Source organism: Chlorocebus sabaeus, chromosome 22 (assembly GCF_047675955.1).
Source record: "Chlorocebus sabaeus isolate Y175 chromosome 22, mChlSab1.0.hap1, whole genome shotgun sequence".
NCBI classification, from domain to species: Eukaryota; Metazoa; Chordata; class Mammalia; order Primates; family Cercopithecidae; genus Chlorocebus; species Chlorocebus sabaeus.
Window position 1 is genome coordinate 50,129,995 of NC_132925.1, and position 21,130 is coordinate 50,151,124.

A 21,130-nucleotide genomic window follows, 5' to 3' on the forward strand; every position below is an offset into this window, starting at 1 on the left:
TCTAGAAACATGGAACAGGAGCAACTGGGGTTTCCCAAGTCCCTTTGCTCTAGGCTCTGGTTTCCTCCAAAATTAAGCCTCCACCCCCTTCCACACTCAGGACCCCATTGTCCCGCCACCTGGGGCTGAGCCCGGATGGGGATGGGGGTTTTGAACAGGGCAGGCAGAGTGAGGGACCTGTCACGTGCCTGGCATGGTGGGGGTCTCCCTACTCCTCATTTCTAAGGTGCACCTACCTCTCCACCCGTAGGGGCTACAGTCACAGGTCCACCTGCCTTGAAGAACACACAGCCAGCAGCCCTGCCCCTGAAGAAGCCCATTCCAGCAAGACCCGCCTGTACATTCCTGGCATCCACCCACATCTCTCTGTCGCCATGGCAACCACGAGCTACAGGCCCCTCAGCCCTTGCATTGGCATCTGTGGCAGCCTTCTCACAGGTCTCCCTGCTGCTATTCTGCCCGCCCCAATCTATTCTCAATGCAGCAGCTAAAGGCAGATTAAGAAGCAGAATCAGGTCCTCATGCCCCTCAACCCTTTGATCACCCCTGGAAGAAAACACAGGCTCCTCACCATGGCCCACCAGGTCCCAGCATGCACCTCTGCCGACGCTCTGCCCCATCTTCCCTCTCCCCTTCTCTTTGGGACATGGGCCACACAGAACTGCTTTAGTCCCTCCTACTGCCCAGGCTCAGTCCCCTCTGAACCTTCCCACTGGCTGTTGGAGCCACAGGAAATGTTGGAGCTGGCAGGGAGCTGCCGCAGGCACCCTGGCCCCTATGGGGACTGGAGTATAAGCCTCAACCCAGAAGCTGAAAGCCACTTCCCAAACAGGTGACCTCAGGCAAGTCACTCAACCCCACTAGTCTTCACTGTCCTCATCTGTAAAATGGGGTAACTGCTCTCTCCCTGTGGGAGTGTTTTGAGGATTAAATGAGGGGGGGTACACAGAAGGTACTTAAAACAGGATATGGCACACACTCCACACACAGCAGCTACTATTATGACTTGTGACTATCTCCTCTTATTACCGCTATCACTACTATCCAGTCCACCCCGGCCTTAGGGCATATAAAGCCTTCATCCTCCCCAGGGTGAGATCAGCAAGGCCCAAAGATGACAAGAGACGCCCTGAGGTCACTCAGCTGGGAGTAACAGTGACCATGATGTATCCAAGCCCTTAGGAGCTTAGCCTCCACTGTCTCTCTGTGGCTCAGTCTGACCTCAGATGACACCCTCCAGGGAGTCCCCGGAGTATCTCTATGCACCTCTGCAAACTTGCAATTAGGCCAGTCACCCCAGCACCCACACACACACAACTGGCCACCCCACTGCGCGGTGAGTGCTCAGGAGCGAGTCCTCCTCCACAGGCGTCCCTGCACCCGCCGACAAGGGCTGTTTTCCTTGGCACCGGGCCCAGGGTTATTTTGCAGCAGCCGAGATACATAATTCCCCATTTTAAGAGCTTCCTCTTTGGTTATTACAGCTACAAGTGATTAGAATTGACTGATACAGTAGCTCTGGGATGAAGCCTCCCCCTGTGCCCAGCTAAATATTCTCCTTGTCTCTGTGTTCCAGAGGTGACAGCCAGAGCCAGCCGTGCCTGAAACCAACTGCAGATCACCTGGTCAGATTTGGCACACACGCAGCCAGATGCAGCCCTGTGCCAGCGATGCCATGGCTTGATGAAATTTCCCTTTGCTCTCTCCCTGTTTAATATTAAGATTTGTGAGGACTTATTCTGGGCTGAGCTGTTTATAATAAACACAGTTTCCTATTCTCCAACACTCTTATTGTGGAAGAGACTTTGGTAGTTTATAGATAAAGGAAGCTGAGGCTCACGCAGGGAAGTGAGCAGCCTGGCTGAGGCTACACACACGGGTAGAAAGGAGAGAGAGGTTCAAGGCCAGAGTTCCCACCTGGCCACCTGCGCCTCCGGCACTGAGCAAAGCAAAGCTTAGAAAGAGGAGGTTTCTGCACTGCTTGCAAATGGGGATCCCTACATCTTGCTCTGCCTCCCTCCCAGTGCCCTGAACACCAGCCAGCTGGGCTCTGAGTTGAGTTGCAGATGCTGCCTCCCCCGGCATCTACCACCTCAGTCCAAGGCTCTGGGGGAAGCCAAGCCCTTGCCTCTTTTTTCCTAGGCAACCTTCCCAGAGGCTCGAGAGTTCTCTGCACCTGCCCTGCCATCCTGCAGACCCTGAACTTCTCAATTTAACAACCAGTGTCCTGCATGTCTCTTTCTGGTGGAGAATAATGATTTAAACAATGGCACAACTCAGGAGCTTCTGCCATGCTTTTAGCAAGAGGCCAGGTCCTTGTCTCTTTCCTATTTAGCCTGCTTCTCCCACCCCAAATTGCCAAGCACACAGCTGGCCTTTAAGAATCTCTGGTTCAGGTTTCTCACAAACTTCTGGGGCTTAAGCAAGCTGATCTGCGGGTTGGGCAAGCAGCTCCTGGAGTCCCAGAGCAGGGGCAGGAGGAGACCTGGATGACAGCCACTCTACAGGTAGGAAAATCTGAGGCCTAAACAACTCCCTGTGCATTAGGCTTGCTGTGGAATCAAGTGCCTGGCTGGACCCCTTGCCCTGCCCTTTCCACAGCAGGCGTCTCTCTCCTTTCCTCACTTTTCTGCCCATTCCAGAGCCAGATTCTGGGCTGAGGCCATGACTAAGCTGTGTGACCCAGGGCAAGTAACAACCTCTCTGTGCCTCAGCTTCCTCACCGGTAAAAAATGAGGGTAAAAACAAGACCAGGGACTAAGCAGGATAACACCTAATGTTATTCAGCACAGAGTCTAGCACATACCAATTGATCAATAAATAGTAGCTTAAAAAAAAAAAAAACAGCCAGTCACATTGCAATTCTATTATACTTTGTGGCAAGCATTACACCCTGTGTTTGTTTTAAAAAAAGAAAAAGTGGGCCAGGCGTGGTGGCTCACGCCTGTAATTCCAGCACTTTGGGAGGTCGAGGTGGGCAGATCACTTGAGGTCAGGAGTTCAAGACCAGCCCGGCCAACATGGTAAAACCCATCTCTACTAAAAATACAAAACAAAACAAATTAGCCAGGTGTGGTGATGCATGCCTGTAATCCCAGTTACTCGAGAGGCTGAGGCAGAAGAAGTGCTGGAATCCAGGAGGCTGACACTGCAGTGAGCCGAGATCGCATGACTGCACTTTTTAAGGCTGGTGACAGAGCAAGACTCCATCTCAAAAAAATAAATAAAATAAAATAAAATAATATAATAAATAAATAAAAAAGAAAAAGTGGATGGTTGGAGGTATTGGGGAATTGCTGGTCAAAAAACACAACATTTCAGTTATGCATGAGGAGTAAGTTCAGTAGATCTATTATGTATGTCAAGGTGTCATGGTGATTAAAATTAATAGCATATTGTATACTTGAAAACTGTTGAGAGTAGATTTTAAGTGTTCTCACTACACACAAAAAATGTTTAGTAAGTGAGGTGATACATAAGTTAATTGGCTTGATCTAGTCATTCTACAACATATGCAGATGTGAAACATCATGTTATACACCATAAGTATATACAATTTTTACTTAGCAATTTTAAAACTTCTAGCCTGGGCAATATGGCAAAACCCCATCTTTACAAAAACTACAAAAAATTAGCTGGGTGTGGTGGCACACGCCTGTAGTCCCAGCTACATGGGAGGCTGAGGTGGGAGGATCACTTGAGCCTCGGAAGTCAAGGCTGCAGTGAGCCATGATTGCTCCACTGCACTCCAGTCTGGGTGACAGAGCGAGACCCTGTCTCAAAAAAAAAAAAGAAAAAAAAGTTACTTTTAAGAAAAAGATAGCTGTGTTTATTAAGCACTGACCATATATACAAGCAGAATATGCATCTTTTTAAAAAGAGCACTGACTACAAGCACATTTTCGTTTTCTTAGCTAATCCCCTCAGTGGGTGCTGCTACCATCCTTCCTGTGCTGATGAGGCACAGAGATGTGAAGTCATTTGTCCACAGTCACACAGTGAGGAAAAGGCCACTTGAGCTCCAAATGCCCCGTCTTGGCCTCTGAAGTCCATGTTCTCAACCACTGCAGCTGCTATGGGTCACCTGCTTTACAAAATGAAATGGGGTCTGGTGTCTTTAAAGAGCCAGCTGCAAGCCGGCTGACAAATTGGGGAACTAGGCAAGGGCAAACAGGGAAGTGAAGGGCCACATGATGGAGACGGGGCTCAGGAGGCTGGACAGGGCCTGGGGAGCAGTCAGTGCCAAGGGCCACAGGGCTGGGCCAGGCCAGCTGATGAAACAGCACAGACTCGGGCAGGACAGATGGCGTGCTGGACTGGAGCCCTCCTCTAGCAAACAAGGAGCTCTGATGGGGCTCCCTGGACCACTATCTCCATAGATTCTGGGCTAGGTAAAGGCTCAGTGAGTAGGATGGCCAGGATCTATCAGTGATGCCTGCCAAGGGCACCCTCCTTGGCCCTAGTGTTTAACAATTAAGCACCAAAAAAAAAAAAAAAAAAAAAAAGGGAGTTGTTATTAAGAGTGCTATTCCTGGGTGGGCGTGGTGGCTCACACCTTTAATCCCAACACTCTGGAAGGCTGAAGTGAAAGGATGGCTTGAGGCCAGGAGTTCCAGATAAGCCTGGGCAACACAGTTGGAGCCTGTCTGTACAAAAAGTTAAAAAAAATTAGCCAGGTGTGGTCGTGTGCACCTGCAGTCCCAGCTACTCAGGAGGCTGCGGTAGGAGGATCACTTGCACCTGGGAGTTGGAGGCTGCAGTGAGTTGTGATCGTGCCACTGCACTCCAGGCTGGGTGATAGAGCAAGACCCTGTTTCTAAAGACATGAAAAAAATAATAATAAAGAAGTGCTTTCCACCACTCTAAATGGAGTAGCTGTTTTAAGTGGAAATTAATCAAAGGCTTTTTTTTTTCTCTTTTATATATATTTTAAAAGTATACCTTTAAGAGACTGAATCATTGAATTGTATCATGTGGTCTGTATCTGTTGGTTATCTGCTCCCAAGGAAAGGTTAACTCAAGCGTGGCGAGCTCCAAAGCCTCCAGAAGCCTGGCAGGCAAAGGGCAGGAGTCCACTGGGCTGGGGAGGCTGCAGGAAAGAGTGGGAACCAGGGGACAGGAGGAGTCTGGACTCACAGGCAGCTCTCCTCAGCTCCCACTACTGCAGGTGCCTTTGGGACTGGGGCCCACTAGGGCTGGATCTTCCAACTTCTCGAGAGATGTTGAAATCTGGGTTGTATGCACACACACATTTTTCAGTTTCTAAACCACCACCTGGGTCAAACACAAATGCAGAGGGGGCCAGACTCAGCCTGTGGCCAGTTTGTCCTCTTTGGTCACACGATTGCCCCCAGGTCACCTAAGGTGGCCGTGGCAAAGGCAAGAATGGGCTCGTGCGGAGATGCTGACCAGGCTGGCCTACAGCCCCGATGGCTTGTCCCGGTGAGGTCATCCAGGAAGCCAGGCATTGTTTTGCCCGGAACAAAGTCGAAACAATGAGCAAAAATATTCTGGTCGTAGTGAAAGTGAATTCTGTTGAGGAAATTGTTTCGGCATGCCATCTCTGGGACAGGGGCTTGTTATCTACCTCGGGTTCAGCATCCTCGGGTGAGGACCTCCCCTCTCCTGATTTAACTGCAACCTCCACCCCAACAAAGTACAGGTCTACCCTCAGAGACCCCCGACCTCCGCTAGAAGCCTCCTGCCTGGATCACACTCTGCCCTCAACCTGCAGAGAAGCCTCTACCTCACCCCCAGCCTCATCAGCCTTGCCTTTCACAGATCAGGAGGCTGAGGATCAGAGAAGGGGGAAGCCTTGTCCCAGGTCCCATAGCTACAGGATAGTGGGCCAGGATTTGCACCCACATCCCAACTCCATGACCTTGGTGCCACCCTGGGGCAAGGTGACCTCTTGACGGGGACCAGCCAGACAGGTAGTTGTTCTTAGTCTGTGGTTTGCTGGGGGAGAGTGGATGACAGTGAGCAGGTTTTGCAAAGAACAAGCCTCTGGAACAACGCCGGGGGTGGTGGGGCACAGTATGAGTTCAATCGACAGCCAACTTGTCACCTTCCCCTCATAAAAACATTGGCAGGTGAACACAAGGTCTGGGGACTGGGTCCAAACTGTTTTATCATCTCCTTGGAAGTGGCAGGACCTGGCCCAAAGCCTCAGAGAACCACAGTCTGGCAGCAGAGGAGAGGCAGCAATGAGAGTGCCACCGTGCCAGCTGCAGGGGGAGGGGTGGAGGCATGGCAGGCTCCCAGTGGCAGGATGGCCTGGGAAGGGCTGGGATGAGGCAAGGTGGCTGGCGCTGCCCCAGATGAAGGTGTTTGGGGCACACACCATACTCCAAACAGAGGTGCCCCACAGCACAGCCAGGCACTGCCCAAGCAGCGAAGTTGGGGAAAGGGCAGTGGGTGAGGTCAGAAAGCTGGGTCATGCAGGCGAAGTCACTTCCCCTCTGCAGCTCAGAGGTCCAGGGTTAGAACAAGGGTTCGAGTGGCTTTGGCAAGCAGTGGTTGTTGATTCACCCTACTATGTGCCAGGCACAGCCCTAGGAACTGGAAACAGTGGTTGAGCCTTACCAAGCTGGCCTGAAGAAGGGGAGATAGACACTAAACACATAAATGAACAAATATTTACGACAGTGCCCAGCACACAGAAGGCAACAAAGCAGTCCCCTCTGTGGAGGTGACATTTCCTAACAGCAGCAGCGCGCGGAGGACTCACTGTAGGCAGGTCCTGTGCCAAGCCATTTCCAGGCACCAACTCACTCACTTACTCCTCAGCAGCTGGGATGATGGAAAGAGGCCCAAGGAATTGAAGCCACTTGCCCAAGGTCATACAGCTGGGATTCAAACCCAGAAGCTCAGCTCTAGGGAACAAGCTTTTAACCACACTGAAGCTGAGACCTGCATGGCAAAGAACTGGGGGAACGGTATTCTAAGAGCAGGGAACAGCAGGTGTAAAGAGGGCCATGGTGCACATAGTGAAGAAACAGCCAGCGTGTGGCAGAGAGGAAGAGGGGAACGGGCCCCCAAGGCCAGAGTTAGAACTTGGATTTATCCCAAGTTTTGTGCTGCCTCAGTAAGGGCTCAATGTTTTTGGCTAACAGCCCTGGCTTGTCCCTGACCACCTGGCCAACCCTTCCCTTCTACTCTGAAAGGGAACTTAAGGGCCGTGTTGGATTTTTCCCTGCAGGCACTTGTGACGTTTTTTTTTTTTTTTTTTGAGACAGAGTCTAGCTCTGTTGCCCAGGCTGGAGTGTGTCATCTCAGCTCACTGCAACCTCCACCACCTGGGTTCAAGGGATTCTCGTTTCTCAGCCTCCTGAATAGTTGGGATTACAGATGTGTGCCACCACACCCGGCTAATTATTTAGTATTTTTAGTAGACACGGGGTTTCACCATGTTGGCCAGGACAGTCTCAAACTCCTGACCTCAAGTGATCCGCCCGCCATGGCCCCCCAAAGTGCTGAGATTACAGATGTGAGCTACTGTGCCCAGCTAACACTTTCTGGTGGGGCCTGTGGAGTCCTTAACCCCACATCTCGGCCGCCTGGGTTCCTCACCATGAGCTGAGAACCTGTGGGGTGGGTGGCCGGAATGTCTTCCCCTTGGCCAAGGACCTAACACCTGAGGCTGGTGGCACAAACACAACATCCTCGTGCAGGAAGCCCAAACCCTGCCGGCTCCATGGGTGAAGCCATGCTTTGAAAGGAACAGGGTCACCCTTTGCTGTGCTGTGCTCTTGGGAAGTCATCTGCCCACTCTACTCTGAGCAGACACTCGCTTACCTGGGGCAGTTCTCCCTGGGGGAGGTGGCGGGAGGGAACGAAAGCTCTGGCTGATGGAGCACCTGTTACATGCCTGGCCCAGGGCCACCACAGGGACACTGGGTCATCTTCACCTTCACAGTACTAACAACTACAGAAGGAGCGGGGGCTTGTTTTGTTAAACAAGCAAAAATTATTCTACAAGTTCAGAGGAAGGAGGAGGTTCCGTGTCTGGTCAAGCGTAGGCTTCAAAGACGTCTCTGGTCAAAGAGCCCCTGAGAGCTGGGCCTGACAGCCTGGATGCACAGAGGAAGGTCAAGTCCCTAAGATGCTGTCTGAGGGGACCCTGGACACCACTCAGTAGACTTCCAGGGCACTTGGTACCCACAGCTGGGCTGGAGGAGGAAGAGGAGCTCAGGGAGGGCCACCAAATGCCTACCTTGGGTACCTGGAGGCCTGCTTCCATGGCCAGAGGCAGGACCGAGAGTGGCCCCATCTGTAGATTCTGTGTACATGGGGGCTTCTGCAAAGCCTGGCTCCTGACCTGGCGAGTCGTGCACTGTTGGACTTGCTCTTGAGGCTGGAGTTTTGGGGTTGTTTTCCTGTTGCTATGTGTTTACGCCAATAACAGCACAGCTGCCACAGTGCCTGCAGCCCCGCTCCAGGGTGCAGGGGCTGGGTGAAGGGTCGGAGGGAGCCAAGCCCCTTTTCCATCTCCTTCCCCCATGGCCCAGGGCTGGCTGAAGTCAGGCTGCTGCAGGGGCCCCTGGAGCCTGCGGAAGGAGTGGGTGAGTCAGCAGGCAGCCACCTCCTGGCACTGACTCACCAGAGACAGCACAGGGCTGTCACTCTTGCTGTCAGTTTCGCTAGCAGCCCAGCCCTCAGCCTGGTTTTGCCGGAAATGGGGGCGGGGTAGGGTAGACCATGAGCCTGAAACAGGCTCTGCAGAGCCCAGGATTATTTCTGGAGGCCACAAAAAAGAAACTCAAGAAAAGAGAAAGGTTGGTTGCCATTTCCTTGACCTTCTCCTTTTAAGCTGTAAGAACCCTAAAGCCCTGCTTCTTGTTGGCTATGAAAAGCAGACAGAGGGCAGCCCCTCCCTTGCTCTATAGAAACTGGAAGGATACAGGCCCCAATGACAGAGTCAGCTAAGGGTGCACGTGCAGGAGCCGGACCACCCCCAACTCTGTCACCGGGGCTCTGCCGGATGCCACAGTGCCATGGAAACCAGCCAGGGCGCTCTGCTGTACAGCCTTGGGCAAGTCACCTTCTCTCTTCAGTCTCAGTGTTACCCTCTCTAAAATGGGCACAATATCCCATCTACAGTATGTGAAACTCCTACCTCATTAAATGTTTGCAAACAACCTCCCCCTCCTTGTTCCTCTTTTAAACATGTTTTTCTCCCCGACCAGGGTGGACTTTCTTCTTCCTTCCTACCTCCGCCCCACCTCACTTGGACTCAGAAATTCAGCTCGACCAGAGTGTGGTGCTAGAGGAACCAAACAGCCTGAGATTTAGCAAGACAGGGTGGGGAACTAGCACTGTCGGTCACTGGTGCCCGCTGTGTTCTGGAGCACAGGGGCGTGCTCTACTTATCTGGAAGCCGATTCCTAGGCCCCCTCCACCATCCAGAACCAGCCCAAGACCCCCAGGGGTTGCTGAAGCACACGCTGTGCCTTCTCAAGCCCCAACACCTTGGCTTGTGCTGTGCCCTCAGCCCGGTACACTCTTCCCCTGCCTAATGAGCAGACACCCTTCACAGCCTTAATGGGATAGCCTCCAGGACAGCTCTGTCCCTGCGTTCCCAGCCTGTCACTGTCTGTTACTGTCACTGTCTGTTACTCCCCAGTCACCCGGGGCCTGCTTCCTGACATCCGGTATTAATACAAGGCCCAGCACGATGAGGATTTTTCAGACAGAATGTTTAGGGCTCAGGGCTCCGGGGACACTCCGTGTAGGGACAAACAGCCTTCCACGTCAGGCATTCTGAGGGCTCCTCTACGAGGGTGACAGAGCAAACTGCAATGACAGATGCTGGGGGCTGTGGACAGTGGGGAAGGGTGGATCAGAATGTGCTCCCAACATCTGAGCACAGTTTCCCATCAAATGGTCAAAACTCTACAGATGAACCCCAAATCTTTAGGAAATCACTTTTCATTAAAATGATATGTGCATTCCTGAGCATCTTCCCATAATGACTTTCAAGTTAATTTTTCCTGCCCCTAAAGGTTTGCCAAGTGCCAGGGGACCCTGGGATCCCACACAAAATTAAAGTGGGGCTTCAGAGGTCTTGGCACATCCACATCCAAGCCCATTTTACAGATGAGGAAACTGAGGCCCAGGCCACACAGCAGATCAATGACAAGACAAAGCTACAGTCTCTAGCCTCCTCCACAGACAGCCCCATCAGAGCTGGAGGGAACTCATTTCACAGAGGGGAAACTGAGGCCTGAAAGATGTGGTGGAGAGCGGGACATTCCCGACAACCCCAACCTGGTGGGACACAGTGGATGCCAGAGGCTGAACGTAAGCTCTTATTCCAAACCTGGGTGGATGAGGCTCATATCTATTTCTATCAGGTTGGCAACTGTTGATGCAGCAGTGGCAGCAACTTCCAGCACTACAAGATGGTGCCTAACAGCGGTTACTGCTCAGCCAGAAGAAAAGCTCAGCACTAAAATCCACACTCGGGTGGGGCTAGGCTGCAGGGAGGACTGACACTTCTCAACTGTGGTCTTCCTACGTGCAGAGGCCATCTCCTAGGGCAACCCCCAGTGGTGGCCATCTCCCTCAACCTTCCATTGCAATTTAGCTTAAGCTCGGGGGTTCTGGGAACATGGTGTACCTTCTGATGGACTGTCACTTGTGATGTGGCCCAAGAGGCCACACCAACCACTGGAAGCTCCTTGAAGGCATGCCCTGACCTCTGCTCCCACCTGCTTAGCTGGGTTTGTTTCTAGCAAACCCCAAATGCCTGCCATGTCAGCCCCCAGCTCAAGAACTCTCAGTAACTCCCAGCTGCCTAGATAATAATCTAAACTTCTCCTCTTGGAATCCCAGGCTCACTAGAGTGGTCTGCCTTGCCCCCAATCTCTGCCACCTTATTTCTCCTTTTGCCCAGCATGAGTCTCTCTGGCACTGCCCCTTTCAAGTCTGCTTGGTTTGTGGGTACTCTCACATTTAGGTACATCCCACCCACCTTGAAGACCCTGGCCCAAGTGTCACCTCCCCACAAAAGCCCTTCCTCCCCGCCCAAGACTCTTCCGTTTCGCATCCTCCAGCAAAAATCACCCCCACCATTCACCAGACACTGGACTCTCATTCAGAACTTGCAACTTTGGATAAACTTCAAAGTTCTCCTTGGGAAACCTCAGTTTCTTGACCTGTAAACAGGCCTCATAATCTGTCAAGTCATTCATTGCTGAAGCCTCTGGGATCTTAGGAGGGACTAGTGGATGACCAGAATCCTCACGTGGGGAACATCAGAGCTGCCTGAGACACTGGCTAAAAATGCAGATCCCTGGGCCCATGCAGACCTACTGACTGAATTTTCAAGGTGGGGACCCACGAATCTGTCCTGTTTAACCAGCTTCCCAAGTGAATCTTAAAATCAGGTGAGGTTGGGAACGGTGGTGCTAATGAACTGGGAGGCACTTGGGCAAAACATCAAACAAAATCAGCTCAGGAAAGAGATTAAGGCTGGTTGATGACAATGCGTGCATGTGGTGCGTGTGTGCGCAGACGTCTCATCTGCCAGACTGTGAGCATCTAGGGGCTGGGCCAGGCTGAGTTTCACTTCTGCCAGCCTCACTAAGTCCAGGATCATCCCAAGAGCCATTTGTCCTGGACTTGAGAGTTTGCCAGAGGGTCTCTTATTCCCTATTGCTGCTGCTCCTCACCAGGCCCTGGCAGATGAAGACCTTGGCCCTCATTATACAAATAAGGAAAACGAGGCTCAGAGGAGAATGACCTGGCCAAGGTTACTCTGTAGCGAGTGGCAGAGCCCAGATGTGGACCCAGGACAGAGCCAACATGCCTTTATCCACTTGCTAAAGAGAAAGGGAGTTTGAGAAATCAAGGCAAGGGCTGGCAAGGGGGACCAAGGGCTTCTGGAGCTGGGCAGCTGAGTGGGGCCTGCATGTTTGATACTGAGGGGAGAAGCCTTGGAGACCAACCCCAACTCCTGGGGCTGCGGGGTACAGAGGGAAAAAGAAGCCGGCTTTGTCTCTGCAGCAGGCCAGGGGCACAGTTCAGCTGAGCAGGCCCCAGGCAGTGTCTCCAAGGACAGGAATGAGCTGCAAGGCACATTGCCTGGGACTTAGGGGCTCCCCTCGCTGTCACCCAGCAGTGGCGGATCACTTTCTCCAGTGGAGGCAGCAGGTGGGACTTCCCCAACAGCAGAAACACCTGTCCCTTAAATACCACCTCCCCAGACACAGGGACCAATGGCAGGAAAGGCCACCGGAGGCTCTGCTGACACTGCTTGAGCAAGGTGAGGCTTGCCCCGCTCTGGACTGTGGTTGAGACCTGCTCTCAGGAGACTCATCAGCCTGGAGGTGCAGGGTCCCAACTGTCCCTCCCACACACCTGCACACACAGGCCCCTCTCGGTGAAGGCACCCTCCCCAGGAGAGAAAGTTGCACACCATAAATAAACCTGTCTGTGCTTCAGGTTCCTCAAATATAGAATGGGGGCAATAACAGTACCTAAGTTGTGAGGCTGTTGAGAGATTAAAGAACCAAACATGTATGGACTGCTAAGAACAGTGCCTGGCATACGGCAGGCACTTAGAAAGTTCAAGCTATCAGGATGATGACAAAATTGACCAGCATTCTTCCTAAAACCATGGGCAGCCTGAACTCTGAGCCGAGGCCCTGCTGAGCATCTTCTGGGGGCCATGCCTGCCGAGTGCTTTACAGATCATCTCACAGAGCCAAGACCAGGGCCCAAACACCAGCCAACCGGTTCTGAGATTCGGGGTGTCACCATAACACCCCGGTTCTGAGATTCAGGGTGTCACCCTGACACCTGGGCCTCCTCCTAGCTGCCCCCTCCCTTCTATTCCAACTATCTCTCCCTGGGCCTCTCAGGGGCCAGCCTCCTCTTCTGCAATGGGTGTGACTGGGGGATCCTGGGGTCCCCATCCATACTCTTGCTGACTGAACAATGTGAGTCCCCTGGGTTGTTGGCTCCCTGGGGGTCTGAGCACAGATGGGAAAACTTGCCATCACCTCCCTCCCCTAGCCCTTAGGATACAGTTAGGGGAGCATCTCAGGGCAGAAAGCAGAGTGGAGGAGCGGGGAGGCCAGATCAAGGCCTGCAGTTCCCCATGCAAAGTACTGAGTACCCTTCTGGCCCTTGGGATGGTGGCACCTGCTAAGTTGGGGAAACGGAAGTTACAGGGGCTGGGAACTGGACTCGAGAGTAGAAAAGGACTTTGCTGTGGACCTGCAGAGCGGCCCCAACAACCCACAGGAGGGAACAGCAGGGCAGCTCCTTGGAGCAGGGTGGCCACGCAGCTTCTTGTCACCTGCTGGCCACCGCGGACACCTCGGGCAGTTGGAGAGAAAACCTTCAGGAGAGGAACGTCACCTTGCGTGGCCCCCAGGATGGCTGCAACTGCAGAAATCAGATACTGGGACCCCTCGACATGGCAGCTTTGAAACCCCACAGCTCCTGGCTGAAGGTCCTTGGGCACCGAGGACCCCTCATTTAGGCATCATTGAATGACAGGTCAGCCCAACAACTTAACGCCCAGAGTTCACATACAGTAAGCAGACAGAGGCTTGGGAAGGAAGGTGGGGCTAGCCAGGAAGCTCTGAAGCCAGGATGATGGGGCTCAAACCCCAGCTCTGCAACCCTGGGCAGCATATGCTCTGTGCCTCAGTTTCCTCAGCTGTAAAACATGGCTGATAATGGCATTGACTTCACAGGGTGGATGGCAACCACACCAGGTTAATTGCTCAGGACAGGGCCAGGTGCCCAGAGACGTGTACATTAAAACTCCACGTGTGAAGGGGAACAGCTACTCATGCTGGGGCTAATCCGGAAGAGCTGCCTGCCTGCAGCAGGACTCAGGACAGCTGCGATTATTGTGGCTGGCTCTTAGGCCTCCCCAGAGGGCTTCTACTCTGTGGCTGTCCAAGGCCAGGTTGTGGGCTATGCCACTCTGGAATGAAGCCTTCCCCAGCCCACAGTGTGAGGTATCCCTGCCTTCTAACATTACTGCCTTATACTTTTTGGGGTATTATTACTTTTTGGTATGTGGTTTCTCCTTTTACATCATGGTGAGAGCAGTTGGTCACTCAAAAAAAAAAAATCCCCATACGGTGGTAAAATTAAAAGTGTGCCAGTCCGAGGGCAGGTTACTCCATCTCTCAATCCAAATTTTGTTTCTGAATTTGGAGTAGGTTGTGAAATTCAACACTATCATCTGGCCTAACGTCTCCATTGCACAGGTGGGGAAACGGAGGCCCAAGTGGAGAAGGGCTGCTTGAGCCTCGATGAGCGCCTTGGTCTCCCATGTCCTAGTCTGGTCTGGATGTTCAGTTCCCTCCCCTGCTGCCTGGATGTCCTAGGACCAGCAGGGCTCCCTGCTGGTTTGGGGAGCTCTCTCCCAGGCCTAGGAAGCACAGAGCCCCAAATCCCACGGAGGTCCTTGGCCCCACGGGAGAGTTCCGCCGACCCCTGTCCACCTGGCAACCCACCTTGTGTCAGCTCAGGTACTGAGAGGCTGCCTGCAGCAAGGATTTGGGCTGAGGCGAGAAAACAGAGGCTCCCAGTGTGGTCTGCGGGGGGGCGACCTGGGCAAGTATCCTCAGTGAGAGGAGCCATGCCCTCCTTCAAGCTGCAGGCATGAGTCACAGAAGGGAACCCAATGTGGTTCTGGAAAGGAGCAGAGGCTCTGTGAGCAGATGTGGACATGGGTGGACAAGCAAGCACGACTCACTCACTGGAGGCAGGGGAGACTGAGGCATAGAAGCAGCCAGAGAGCGTGCGGAAGACACCCAGCACCCAGGCTATCTGTGCCTCAGAATATCTGAGCATGAGGTCACAATGCCCCTTCCAGCACAGCGCAGGGTGCTGGGCGGCTGTGTTTTCCAGGAAAGTACACCACGTAAGAACACTCCGCAGCAGAACGAAAGCCAGAGAGGGTTCCTTTATCACAGAACTCCCCACCGCCACGCCGTTTCTGGGAGGCCCTGCCATTCCCAGGCCCTGGAAAACACAGTCCTGCTCATCCTCAGGTGCACCTTCCCCTGGGAAGCCGGTCCAGAAGTTTCTTCTTCCTCACCAAGACCGCAGGAAGCTCTAGGGCAGGGCCAGCCCTCCTCCCAGGTAGGGATGAGGAGGGTCCCGGCTTATTGTCATAGCAACCCTTGGTTCTCCTAATTCCACCTGTTCTTGTATAGCTGAAATAATAACTGCAGCTGACATTGTCTATCTGGCACTGTGATGGGCACTTTACATAATTCTAGCTAATAGAAGTGTTTTAATCAGGCTAAATATTTTTTTCTTTCCTTAAATCATTTTTCACTGATTACAGCTGCTTACTTTTCTCCTAATTAGTCTGAAAGTAGCGAGACTTTGTAGCATCTTAGAGTCTAATGGGGCTTAAAAGCACACTGGAAATGCTTTAAATGTATGCAAAACCCTCCAGCCTCGTGGCCGGTCCCAGCTCCCTGGGCTGCGTGCTTGCCTGTGTGGTTTGGGAATCAGCAGGTGGACACATTATTTTACCCAATCCTTAACCAGCCACCCTTTGAGATGGGTTGGGGGGACTTACCCCAAATGGAGATGAGGAACTACAGCTCAGAATCAATAAGCGACTTGACCAAGGTTGCACAGCCAGGAAGTGGTGGACTGGAGTCTGGATCCGTAACCACTGGGCTCTGGGGCACCGCCTGGTTGTGACCTTAGATACCAGGAAGTCTCTCCCCCTCAACCTGACACAGGGGGAAACTGAAACCAGCAGGAGGCAAGGGAATTATGTTTTCAAATTAACTCAAGGATTAGAATCCAGGTCTCTTGAATCAGCCCAGATCAAAAGTAGCTTCACGGACCAGGTGGCAGCTGGCCTCAATCACAAGGGCAGCGGCTAACAGCCCTGGCTGCACGAGGCCCAGTGCTCAATGCTTGCAAGGATCTTCCCATTTAATTACACTCATAATTGGTGAAAGTCCTGCATACCTGCCGTGATTACTAACTACTGACCCTGCAGGCTAGGGAAGAAATGTTTAGCCATTTAAATTCAGACTGGCCAGAGAAATTAAGAGGCTGATATCCAGGGGTGTGACTAATCTCAACGAAATTGATGAGGGGAAGGACCATGGGTAGTCTCCCAATCCACATCATTTTTGGAAACGCAATTGTTGCCTTCCACCCTCCCTGCCCCGAGTCCCCCACCCACCCCTCACCTCCTTAGAGCTTCCTTTCACTGCTGCAAAGTGTCTCACCCACTGCAGCCTAGGGTGTAATCAGCTTATTCTCTCGTCCATAGCCTGGGCCATCTGAAAACGGCTCCCTTTACTCCTTGGGGGCAAGGATACCTGAGATTTAGGCCACAACTATATATAGCCAAGAAATCTGTCCTTTTTAATTGACTCATCTATTTATTTGGTCAAGCAGTTCCTGCTGACCCCCAGATGGCCGAGTTCTACATAATTCCTCCTGATAATGTGGGTGGAAAGGAGGGGCCCTCCCTGCCTCTGCTGCTTGGGCTCTGTATTCCCAGTGCAGGCAGCTCCTGCGGGACTCTGACAAATAAGCTTTGCCTACTTCCACCCTTCGCCTATGCTGCATCACCTAGAAGGTTTTAGTTGGAACCTAACACTGTGACCCTTGCCAGCTGCAAGTGGTGACCTCAGGAATGTCACTTCCCCCTGGGGGCCTCAGTTGCATCATCTGTAAAATGGGTCATCGCGAATTACACAAGGAAGGTACGAGGAAGTGCCTCGAATGCACGATTGGATTTGCTCTCCGGAGAAACAGGATACTCTGTGCCCAAGAAAGAGTAGCCATCTTTCATTTCATGCCCTCGTTCAACCAACACTTGACCTCGACTCCGCCCCTTCTTAGCATCCAGCTAAGTGCAGAAAGAGGCAGAAACAAACACCCCCGGACTCCAGATCTGCCACACTGGGAAAATACCAGCTGCATCTCCAGCCGGTGTTGTGCGTCACACAGGCAGCTTCGACGGAGCTTCCTTCGACAGCGCTGCGTCCCTGTCCTCTCCCTCCCAATGCACTTCATGGGCTCCCAAAACCACGTGAGTCAGCAAACTGGGTTAGACACCTCGTTAGACTGGGTTTCCTCTGGGGACTTGTGGCTGTGCCTGCGATTCTCCTGCAGCCGTGTTTGGGTGAAGGCAGGGTTTGTCTGTTCCGAAGCCAGTTTTCAAAACAACAAGCACTACCTTTAAGGGGCACCTGAAACCATGAAATAAGGATTCCTGTTTCTGGCTGGTTCCCCAAAGTGAATCAAGACCAACTACTCTGAACAGATCCGAGGTCACGAACCACCCCCACCCATACCTCCACCCCAGGCAGCTTGTCTCCCCTCCCCACTGCCCAGAGCAGGACACCCGAGCCATGCTGCACTCTTAGGGCTTCTAGAAAGTCACTCCAGGCTTCCACTCTATAGCAGGCCTTTCCACAACTGGGAATGCCCTCACTGTCTGGTGCCCAACTGGCATATTTTTGATATTCAAGACCTCTGGGAGCTTTTTTTTTTTTTTTTCTTTTTGTAACTTTGCATGCCCAAAGCACCTTTGAGAGACCCTCCTCACCCCTGACAGGGTCCTGATTTGTAGGATTTGATTCCCACACAAGTTCCAAGGCTGGACAGAGGGCAGCTCATTTCTAGGTCCCTAGCCCCAGCTGGAGCCTGAGCCACAGCAAAAGTCCATAACTTTTGGATGACTGATCAGACTTTCAATTCTCAATGTTTACATGCTTAGAGATTTTCCCCAAACTTCCCCTGACGTCAAACACTCTTGCTGGGGCCTTTCCCCCACTCAGCAGAGCTGGCAGGGCTTTGAAAAGGTGCCTTTCTCAAATAGACTAGAAAGGCCAAAGGGAAACAAAAGGTCTCGACTCCATGACCTTAAGCTGGGACAACCTTTCTCCCCAGAATCATCTGGCAGGTCCAGAACCCAGCCATGAGGCTTCTAGACTCGGCCGCACAGGGATCGCTTGGCCCACAGAAGGCCACACTCCCTGATTTGTCTCTTTTGGGTGAGAGACTTCACTGAATGTCTGGATTGTTAAATGTGAATAAACCACCCCTGAATTATGACCAATATTACTTAATAAGACAGAGCTGGTATTTTCAAAATACCAAATTGCTTTCTCCTATATGCACTTCCTAACCCAGTAGATATCATAGGGCCCATTTTACAGATGGGGCAACTGAGGCCCAGGCAGAAGATGGACTTGCCCAAAGAAGTAGCACCAAAGACTATTCTCTTGACAGCACCACAACAGGACAGGTGGATCTGAGAGGAGCAGAGGCCTGAGGTCTCAAGGTGCTGTGTGACCATGAGCAGGTCACTGCATTCCTCTGAGCCTCAGCCTCAGGAGGCTTGTTATGAGAAGAGTGGATGAAAAGATGGAGGCAGACAGGCTCATGAGCCCACAGTCACAAACAGCTTCCCTCTACCCACCTGAGATAAGGCACAGCCTCCTGGCTCTTTACCAACTGCACTGCGCCTGGTGTATAGTGGTTGCTCAATATTTACTAAGTGAATGAACGTTGTCTCACAACACTCATGTGTGAGTGTCTCACACTCATCCCAGGTGTGAGATCACACTGAGGCATGAGAAGGCCTGGTACAGCAGGGCTCCCTCCCCCGGGCACTGTCTGTCCTTCCGGAGGCACTTTGTCCCCTTCTTCCCATCCAGAAGACACATCTTGCTTGCTGGCTGTAGAGTCCTTTTGAAGTCCTCTGGGCTCCTCTACAGTTTTTCCAAAGCAAATGCCCATTACTAAGGGTGTCACGTGGATGACACACATGCCACCTCCTCCCACCTTGCCCCCTTGACAGACATTGCTAATCAATCCCAGTTTCCTTCTCATTGATGTGGACCCAGTCTTGGATTCCTCATCAGAATCTGGTCTCTCTGGGCCCCCAGTAAGTTAAGGGACAAGAGACAGACCCTTGTCCGGGACAGGCAGGATGCCCAGAAAAGACTTGAGGGGCTGTGAGACTAGCAGAAGCTCTCAGGAAAACTCAACCTGGAAAACATAAATGAGAACCTAGTCCCCTCCTTGTGACAGAGGTAGCAAAGGAGGTAGGAGGCGTGTAACACAATGGCCAAGGTGGGACCCCACAGAGCAAGAGGAGTGAGGATGGGGATTTGGAAGCAGGAGCTAAGCTGGGGCTAGGAATTGAGAGGCTGAAGAGCAGGGATGCAACTCTATCTCTGACTGGGAGGAGGGTGGGGGTGAGAAGCAATGACAGGAAGCCAAGGTGGCCTGCGTGCAGGCCCCCAGAGGGTGAGCCACTAAGCAGCCAAGCTGGGGTGGGGCCTGGACACCAGCCCTATGCCGCACATGCTCTGTGCCTGACTTAGCGTACACTCAGCTCAGAGGAGAGATCTGCACCAGGGCACTGGCTCCTAAATCAAAGGGGTGGAGACTCTACCCAAGCTCGGCACTACCACCCCAAAAACCTACCCTGGGAATAAATGATTTATTCTATTCACTCATTTTCACGTGGCGAATCAGAGGTCACACAGAGGGTTAGTGACTTGTCCCAGCTCTGCCACTCTGCCAGCAAGTGGGTGGAGACATGAGTAGATAAAGGCACCCTGGGGGTCCCTGTGGGCAGCTGGGTCTGAATACTGGCCCCAGGACACCTTCCTTCATGGGTGCCTGAGGAGCCAGCCTCCCAAAACCCCTGAGGCTGTCTGCAGCCCCAGGGATCCTGGACATGTCTGCTTTTTAAGTCCAGGAGGTTTCTGGACTTAATTGTCCACTGACTTAGCACACACGGACAGATGGAAATGCCTTCCAGGAACTCCCCTCAGACTTCACTGAGGTGGGCAGCCATGGTCTCAAAAGTCCCTGTCCATTTCTGAAAAAGCCCCCTCCCTTGAGAAATCCCCCCGGACCCCTGCTGGGTCCGAGAGCCCAGATGAGAAGATGCACCCAAGGTGTCCTCCCTCCACCTGAGGCCCGAGCTTTCCCGAGAGGCTGAGGCCAGAGAGGAGGCACCTGCCTGCCCTGGTCCCATCTCCCAGCAGCAGCTGTGTGCAAAACCACAGCCAAAGACGCGGGCTAAACGCAGGCTCCTGTCCTGACACGTGGTTGACTTCCAGTTTCTCACTGCCTTCCTGAGCCCCAGTTTTCTCACCTGTAAATGGGGGCAGTAGTAACTACGCTACAAGATGATGTAGGTATCAAAGCTGGAAAAACTGTGCAAACTGCAGAGGGCTGCAGATGCGATTACCATGCATATATTCACACTTCTCTGAGATAGAGGTGCCAAAAATAATCACAATAATACTAGCAATAACAATAACTATCATTTATTGAAGAACTGCTATGTGCCATTCTGAGCTAACGTTCACAGTTAGCACTGCTAACTTTCACAGTTTTTCTTCCCTGACCCTCACAACCAGAGAAGGGAGCTTCCACATCAGGCCGATTTTACAGAGGATACTGAAGCCCATGGAGAGGTGAAACGATGTGCCCAGAGTCACAGAGCAGGGTAGAAACTGGATGATATTCACACTCAGGCTCATGGGACCCCTGAGCTCAGGTTCTGACAGCACACCTTCTCTAGAGGATGGGGTATGTTTTTCAACCTCGAGTCTGGCCCAGTACTCAGAGCTATTTTTTGCTTTACTGGATTTTTCTTATCTTCCCCAAATGAGAAAGGCTGGCAGACTGGGAGCTGCTTCTCTGGGATGAATTGTTTTAAATTCCGTTTCCTAAAGTCTTGAGGGCAGGAGCTCCCCAGGGAGGTGCCACCCCTCCATCTCGATGCCCCAGGGCTGTCACTGATATCAGGCCAGAGTGTAAATGAGGGCAACCTCTTCGGGGTCAATGATTCATCAGCACGTGCCCAGCATCTCAAACACGTGCACCCCATTTGACCAGCAAGCCCAGTTCTTGCTTAGACCAACGTGTAAAGACGCCCACTGAAAAGACGTTTACTGGCTTCAGCTTTGCCAGACAAAAAAGTTCTGGAAATTGGCTGCACAACACTTTAAATCTACTTACCACAACTGAATTATACACTTTCAAGGGTTAAGATGGTCAGTTTTACGTTATGTGTCTTTTACAACAATTGAAAATAGAGGCTGGGCGCGGTGGCTCATGCCTGTAATCCCAGAACTTTGGAAGGCCA

At 52.3% G+C, this 21,130-nt stretch overlaps 1 protein-coding gene across 2 annotated transcripts in view; it reads right to left on the reverse strand.

The window, feature by feature from the left end:
* SLC6A6 (solute carrier family 6 member 6) overlaps positions 1-21,130 on the reverse strand; it is an 86,988-nt gene that overhangs the window by 47,621 nt on the left and 18,237 nt on the right. Inside the window, exon 1 of one of the 2 annotated variants that reach the window (XM_007985322.3) lies at positions 8,216-8,453. The exons of the other annotated variant lie outside the window; for it this stretch is intronic. Within the exon in view, the coding sequence (XP_007983513.1) occupies positions 8,216-8,291 (76 nt within the window). The 5' untranslated portion in view covers positions 8,292-8,453. Of the gene's footprint in view, positions 1-8,215; positions 8,454-21,130 lie in introns of those variants that run through there. 2 annotated transcript variants of the gene reach the window in all.